Below are 8,317 nucleotides of genomic sequence, written 5' to 3'. Positions count from 1 at the left end.
AATTTTTAGAAGGGTTTTTTATTGTGGTATACATTAGATTGTATTAAGCAGTGTACAATATCTAATCATTTATTTATTCACTGCTGAAATGACAGAGTAGCAGTCCAAACTATTTATGTATGGGTATCATTATTAGACAGAGAGTGTCGTAGTTATGTTACCCAGGGCACGGGTAATACTAAAACTGGCAGTGAATGCAACAATCAACTTACCAACCAACACACCAACCAACCCATCAACCAACATATTGAAGCTTCAATTACCCACTATTTTTTTGAAGATTTAATGCTATATCTTAAAGGTGCTCTACTTGATGATTGCTTCTAAAGCTAGAGTCGGTGTTCACTTGTTCGCATAGATCTTTTTTCTGTACTTTAAATACTTTCTCAAATAATTTTCTATAGGCGGTAAATCACATTGTCCACAGCTTCTATTAAATTTTTGCCAAAACTGATTTTCTTTCAGATACCATCCAAGCATTTTAACTGCAATATGTCAATTTTTATGATAAAGTGATTTTAAGCTATGTTGACTGAATTATTAGCTTTGAAAAAATAAAAAAGAAAAAAACCAAAAACGCAACTTGGCTTTAAACTACTAATATTAACAATTATTAGAGCTGACCTTCAAACTGAAATTAATAGCGAAGTGCTAAATGGGCTAATAGGTATGGAAAATATTGGTTAAAGGGGTTTTTGTTATTAATTCGACTGCACCGATTTTTTGTTGTTGGAGTTTCTTATACATGTTGTGTCTTATATCTTTTTTGCTATGACAAACGCATAAAACCGATATAGCGGAACCGCTTCAATTATATGTCTTCAAGTATCTCATAAATTTTTATTAACACATTTTGATCTTCTACTAGGGTCACTGCGAAGGGCAGTCATTGATTTCCTGCCCAAGTTAATCATGATCATAAGATTGGGTACCAATGCATGTTGTGTACTGAGCAAAAAGTTTATATTTACAATATTACTTTTGAATTACTTTTTTATGTGAAATTTAAGACCAAAAAGTCGTCATAGTATCAGATGAGTACATAAAATAGTACATAAAATAAATTAAGAGTGGCCTTAAGATGTTCAAGCTTAGTTTGTACTTATGTTAGTTGAAGTTAAATTATTGGTGACCTTTTTGTACAAATAATTTTTAATTTTTATTTATGAATTGAATTTTAATAACTTATTTTTCACTATATTTTTAATATTAAATCTATATAGTGTATAGTGTATTTTACTAAATAAAATACCATAATAATATTAAAAAAACAGTGTTGATAAAAGGAAATAGGAGTTAGTAAGACATATAGTAAGACCTCATATTATATTGGGGCAAAACGATTCTGCGGTCCTTCAAGAAGCTTTTTTAAACTTAAAATTAAAGTGGCTAGAAAAAGTAGCTCAGACTGGATAATATATTTGCAGACAAGCTAAAGAATTTATGCTAAACCGATAAAAAGCCAGAACTAGACAGCTACTAATGCTGAATAGAAAAGGCATTGGAATTGTTATAGGGTTTCGCACTAGACATTGTGGAGTCAAAAAACATCTGTCGAATCTAGGTATTACAATGTACCGTAACTGCAGACTTTGTCATGAAGAAGAGGAAACAGTAGAACACATTCTGTGTTACTGCGATAGTCTTGCCAGACTCAGACTTCGGTAGATATCTCTCCAAGGGACATAGTAGAATTTTTAACTGCTACGCATCTATGATACTAAAGTGGGTTTGTCATAATATTGTCAAAGAATGCAGTGACGTGGTGACATAGTTCTACGCCCTTTCAAAATCTATCTATTTATCTATCCATCTATCTATTTAGTAAGGCATTATAGAATTTTTAATTCCTACCTCACTGGGATTTCTACCGGCAATATCTTTTTTCTGGATAGTGTACAAAATTTTTTACAAAGATAATATTGCAGAAGTCGTTGAAATCTTTGTATAATTGAAAAAATTGGGTGTAAAGACTTATGTGGAACATAAATCAACGGCTAGTTAGTGCTCTTCAAAGTAACTATAATGTGGGAGCGTACTACTTGTACTACTAACTTTGATGTAGTAGTAATCAGATGCAGATATCCGTGTGGGTTGACCGTCCATAACGAAGATAAAGTTAAGTCAGTAACTAAGATAACTAAAGTTTGTTCTCGCGTTTTTTGTAGCAAACGACAAAGCATCTGTAGGCTGCACAATAGAAAGCAGACTGCACATAGGTGTTCGCAATCCCAACATTCAGTTCCTTGCTGGCGCAAGGCCATCCTTATCAATATTTCCTGTAGAAGCCATGCAAAACAAAAAAATGGTTTCTAATAAAATTTAATTGTATGCGACAAGGCATAACGATTAATACCTACCATACATGATTTAACATGTGGTTAACTCCTGATTTGGATCTACGACGCAAATCAACCTGGAACTTTATAGTAGTCAGTGTTAAAACGGCAACACTTGGGATATATTTTTTAACATATCTCGGCTTGCTTCTGCACTTAAAGTAAAGAAGCTGGTTGACCCATGTGTAAGATCGGAAGTCACATTGGAGTAAAAACGTCGAATTATTCACAAAGTAAGAGAAAAAAAAATTATTTTATTCAGCTATTTTCGATATTGTTTTCTATAAGCACCGATATGGTGTTTAGATATGATGTTTGTTGTGTTATAAACCGGTGGACCGAAGAGAATGGTTTTAGGGAATAATGTAGAAGAAGATTAATTAAGTCTGTTGTATATGACTTGAGAACAAAGAGAGTACTAAACCAAAAACTAGAATATATTGGAGGAAGCTTTGGCTTATACATATATAATATCAATAATAATCTTAACTCAAAAGTTTTAGTTATTTATTGGGGGGATTAATATCTTCTTGGTTTATCAACTCATCCTATAAACACATTTTTTAGTTGAGATTTTCGATTTATGATTGTCTAAAATTTTAGAGTTGTTTTGTAATAAACAATATTACAAAATATATTTTGAACGTAATTAATTGATTTATAAATATAATTTAATTGAATTCAGTGAAATGTCTTCTTTATCTCATAAATATTTTCATTACTTTAAGTGTCATTAATTCATCTCATCGCAGTACTCACTCTTCATAAAATTACGTAGAAAATATTAGCAAGCTGACAAGATATTTTTATGTTTATGAATTTATGAATAAAATTTTTTTAGATTTCTTTATTTCTTATTTTTTTCATTTTTTTTTTATCTGGAATAAGTGAAAACTATCTGAGCGTAGTAAAAAAAAAAAGCTGAAGAACTCAAAAGTCTCTTGAAATACTTATGTGCGGGCTTGTTGTAATTTATATCGCAGAGTACAAATCTACTTCAGAGTAATTAAATTGGTTTAATTTTTATAAAACTATAATTTTTTTATAATTTTTTTTAAAGTTATTTATGTCGTCAGTGCGTTGTTGAGTTGCTCAAGATAAAGTTAAGAACTCCAAAAAAAAAAGAGTTTAACTAAAATTTATTCGTTTATTGGGCGAAGTCATTCACGCTTACTAGCAAAATCAAATAGTTGCTTGCGTGCCGATGAACAATCAAGTTTTAGTGGAAATTAAAATCAAATTTAAATGATGTAAACTCCTCGGATACACAGAGTGAGCATATGTAGTCTTAACACAATGTATTCACGATTTTATTTACAACCAAATACGATAATGAACTTACTGTAATACTTACATAAAAATATTGGGTCAAGCTGTAGTGTAGGTTAATGTTAAGCACATTTAACTTTACAGTTAACAAAAAATTTCACTCAATGGAAGACAAAGCAGAGTTTAAAACTTCAAAATTATTGTTTCTTTAAATGGATTTAAAGAAAATTACTTTTTTGTTTTATTGCACTTTACTTTAATATCGTTAATTTATCATTTAATTTACTTTTTACGCAAACCATTTTTAGAATTAGAAGATAACAGGATTCTCAGAGTAGAGCAACGCACTGCGACCGTTTTAGATTCTTTTTTAATTAACAACTAATTCTAGATAAACTATAGGTAGATATATAGATAAATAAGACATTTTTCTATGTAGATTAAATTCTTTTTGTTTATATATATGAATTTGTCTATTTGTGCGTTCAAACCTCTAATTATCTGTTAACTGGAGCTATGTCACTGTTATGTTTTCATAACCATATACATGGTTACTGACACCTGGCCACGGTGTATTGCCTAAAGACAATACCTGGACACGGTGACAGCTATATTATCCATAAGATATGTATAATCGTAATCTCGATGATGAAATTCAATAGATATAATTAATAAGAGTGGCTTAATGTAAATTTAAATGCTTTGAAAAATGGAAATAATATATTTGATTAAATTTTTGAGTTTTAATCTCATTTTTGCGATGTAGTATTCAACAGGACTCTGAACTGGTTTTAAACCAGGGTCGTAATTACTTTATTAAGTTTATATAAACTTTAAATAATAAATCGGAATCAGAATTTACTTTAAAAACTAAGTCCATTAAGCTATCAATAATGTAAATTTCGACTTACATTGTTTATATTTAAAGCACCCATTTAAAGAATGGGTTCACAGAATGGATTTGCTATAAAAACTAAGCCAAATCTAATAATCTAATCTATAATCTAATTAAGGAATCACTGTTTTAGGTCTCGTTTTTTACTGATTATAATTTAATCATTAATAGACTGAATAGTATATTATATACATTTAAAAACTTCTAAGCAATTTTATTATTTACTTAAATGTTTGTTTGGATAATTGCAGAGCTTAGGGATTATGCTACAACTTCGTAAATAATTTATGTTTATTTCTGAGTATGTTTTTAAGTTCTGATGCAGTCTTTCGAGTGAATACTGAACATAAAAAAGTTCGGGTCCTATAAAAAGAGTTGAATCTTTTTCCTTTACAAATTTAACAGTTGTTTCGTTATAGTCGAATTTCTAGTGATCAGACCTATATTTTCTATATTGAAATTTTCTGTATTTTTAGAAAATCATAATCAAGAAAAATAATTTTTTTTTATTTTGACCGTTATCTTAATTTTTTATCGTAACGCCACTCTGTATATGCCCCCAAAACTTATACTATATGTGTTATTTTGTACGTACTAGTCAGATCCAAAAGAGTTTTCCAGTTTTTGACCAAGTTGGATCTGATAGTGGAAAACTGTCAGATTATTCAAATATATAATAATATTGTTATTTTTATACCGCTTAAGTAGATCAAACGTACTTTGAATATCAAAAAACTATTGTTGGAAGATTTTTTTTGTAAAAGAAAAATATATAAACTTCTCTATAGAAATTAATAAATTAAAAATTAGTGAAAATTAAATTAAAAAATTAAATGATAACAATAACAATAATATTTCACTTATATAGGTTAGGTTAGGTAATACCCGCGATCCCTAGTGGATCCACTTAAGCTTATTGGCCCATTTTGTTACCGTATATGTAGGATTTAAAACCACCTCGAACCCTGAAACTCAACAGCCTAAAATGCTATTGAGTTTCAGGTCTTGTAATTGATCAATATTCTTAAGAAAGAAAGCACCTAATTTACTCCTATATAAACTATATCAAAATTTTGTTAAATAAATTGCCACTGATAAATATCAGTGGCAGGTGGTCTTGCAAAAAGCGTGACGTACTTAGATTCTAAGCAGTAAGTTCTGTGATAAATTAAGCTACTATCGTGGATCTAAAACTTTACTAAATCATTACATATACACTGATTATATATAACAGTGTGGTAATTCATCAAATATCAATGATTTAAATAAAATTCATCATGTCACCAAAGTACAAATAAAATGATATCAAAAATCTTGAGTAAATACAAAGTGTGTAGTGAAAGCAAGTTCGTCGCTTAAGTCTTTTGATAAACATTATTAATTTACATTTCGTATTTGGCTCACGAATAAAGATCCTCAATTCGTACGCATTTACATAAATTTACATAAAATATTTTATTGAAACACAAAAAATTTTGTAATAAAAATGTAAAATTCGTACACACCTCCATGTATTGCCAAGTATTGGTATAGGCTTTGGTCCAGGTATTTCATCGTATGGTAAAGCATTTTGCCACTCTGCTGTAGCGTGTATGGAAGATGTTGTTGCATCTGTGCTGGCTGCTAAATGTGGGCAACTTTCGACTGCGGTTGCAGTAGAATTGTTGCGAGATATGTGAAAACTTGTTGCAACTGCATTTGCTGCTGGTTTCGACGACCTGGCAACACGCATCAAGTGATATTTTAGGGAAATCATATTATTTTATAATTCTATTATATTCTTTATAAATTGAAATTAAATTTGGCTCAAATACTTTTTTGTTTCGATAAAAATTCTTCTCAAATGGCGATAATGTATTTTTTTAATTATAATTTCAAGCACATATCAGTGATACGAACGCAAACACACAAACACCCAGTATTTTTATTTTTTTCTTCTTACTTTCGAAAATCGTAACTTTTGCTTTCAACCGCTTTTCTCTTTTTGGCCACCGTCCAGGCCTAATGTTCACTGAGTACTGCGCTTATAAGCATAAAATATCTTTTTTAGTTTTTGTACTCATGTTTATTGTAGATTTCATATGGCTTTCGGAACCTTGGCAACTGTCAACAACATGTCTGGAAACAATCAACAATGTTTAGATACATAAGCACTGAATTAGCACTATGTTGCATTAGTACAGACATGGCGAAAAATATTTTATGTTGTAAACATCAAAAGTTATTTATAAACTCATTTCAATAAAACACTGTATACATATTATATATTTATAGAAATATACACATCTATATAAGCACTTAAAATCAATTAAGGCAATATTGGATTGGAATTCATAATAAAGTCTGCTTTCTAATAAAATGATATGTAGTCGGAAAGTGAACTCTTATTTACTTTTAGTTAATCAAACTTTTTTTTATATATTTGATTAAAATCGATAGTTTTGTCTATGTAACACTAAATATATTATTCGTTAAAAAATTTTTAGGTTTGGTTGTAGATAGAACGTGTCCAAATTATTCCAGTTTTCCACTTCACGATTACCTCTTGATTACCTTTTAATCTAGCATGATTTACTTCTTTATAGGGCTTTCGTAACATGCCATGTATTTTTCCGTGTTTTAAAGTGACGGCTGATATTTTATTATACTGTTTCCACTGCAGTTAAAACTGCTTATGTTAATGGAATCAAGATGCATATAAAATAGCTTGTTTCTTTACATTTAAAATATAAAACATTTTATATTATAAATATTTTAAATTTTGATTCCTTGTGGGAAATTTATTTTTAAGGGTTGCATTCAACATTTTTCCCCTTAAATCAGTTGATTTATTTATAATAAGCTCATTTAACTGAAAGTAAATTGTATTAATCTTACTACCGGCCTTAATAAACCAAGTGGAAACATGGTATTAATTCTAGAACATATTCATTGGCAAAAGTTTTTACTTTTTATACCTTTATATACGTAGTATATTTTGTAGACAACTGTTTGTGAACCTTTATGATTAATGATTATAAATGATTTCAAAATTAATCAGCAAGTCAGATTTTACATCCATCAAATAGAAATTAACAGGATATTGTCTCTTAACGGAACGGAGCATTACAATCATGGTAGTTTTTTTATGCTAACAACCGAACTTAACCGAATAGAAAACAGTCAGCAATTCCAATCAAAGCAAAAATGTCTCCTATTCAGAATTTTCTTGTATAAGATGGGGATAGAAGCTTTTAGCGTAGTTTTCATCTCGCAGATCAAAGCTGGCTAAACGCAGAGAATATGACTAGAAGTCCCATTTAATCCCAAAACAGAGCTGACATTTAGTTTCCTTACATAGACCCACCTTGTTGATATGGTAACGCAGGCCTTGCTGACCTATCAAATAACTTACCTTAGTTTGGTTCTGCTGTGAAGGGACGTCTTGGTATATTTGTAAGGATGAACTAACTCTTTCTACTGATGGTTATTCAGATTATTGCGCCAATAGCGATTTCTTTCGATTGCAATTTAATTTTTTATTAGCAACGTAGTTATAAGATAACATATTTCCCAATACGGCTTTGGTACACAGTATATAACTGTCATTAATACCAATGTAAGCACTCATTCAGAAAATTATTACCAATAAAGGTTCAAATTTTACATAATCTTTATATATTTGAATTTTTTGTGAGAAGAGTTTGTGACATTTAAATGCAGCAAAGACTATTGTAAACAAATCTCACTTTAGTATTCTGGACAATACATATATTGCTCCGATAATTACGCATTAATTCAGGTAGCCCTTTGTTTCCAAGCCCTACCAATGACG

The 8,317-nt window shown here is 29.9% G+C and overlaps 1 protein-coding gene across 1 annotated transcript in view; it reads right to left on the bottom strand.

Moving 5' to 3' along the window:
- LOC119682867 (probable cytochrome P450 301a1, mitochondrial) overlaps nucleotides 1–6,497 on the bottom strand; it is an 11,409-nt gene extending 4,912 nt beyond the window's left edge. Inside the window, exon 1 of the mRNA XM_038096397.1 lies at nucleotides 6,009–6,497. Coding sequence (XP_037952325.1) covers nucleotides 6,009–6,259 — 251 coding nt within the window. The 5' untranslated portion in view covers nucleotides 6,260–6,497. The remainder of the gene's footprint in view (nucleotides 1–6,008) is intronic.
- Between the last annotated feature and the right edge of the window lie 1,820 nt (nucleotides 6,498–8,317).

This window comes from Teleopsis dalmanni, chromosome 2 (assembly GCF_002237135.1).
Source record: "Teleopsis dalmanni isolate 2A chromosome 2, ASM223713v2, whole genome shotgun sequence".
NCBI lineage: Eukaryota > Metazoa > Arthropoda > Insecta > Diptera > Diopsidae > Teleopsis > Teleopsis dalmanni.
Note: the sequence above shows the minus strand (reverse complement) of the source record. Positions and strands in the feature narration are given on the sequence as shown.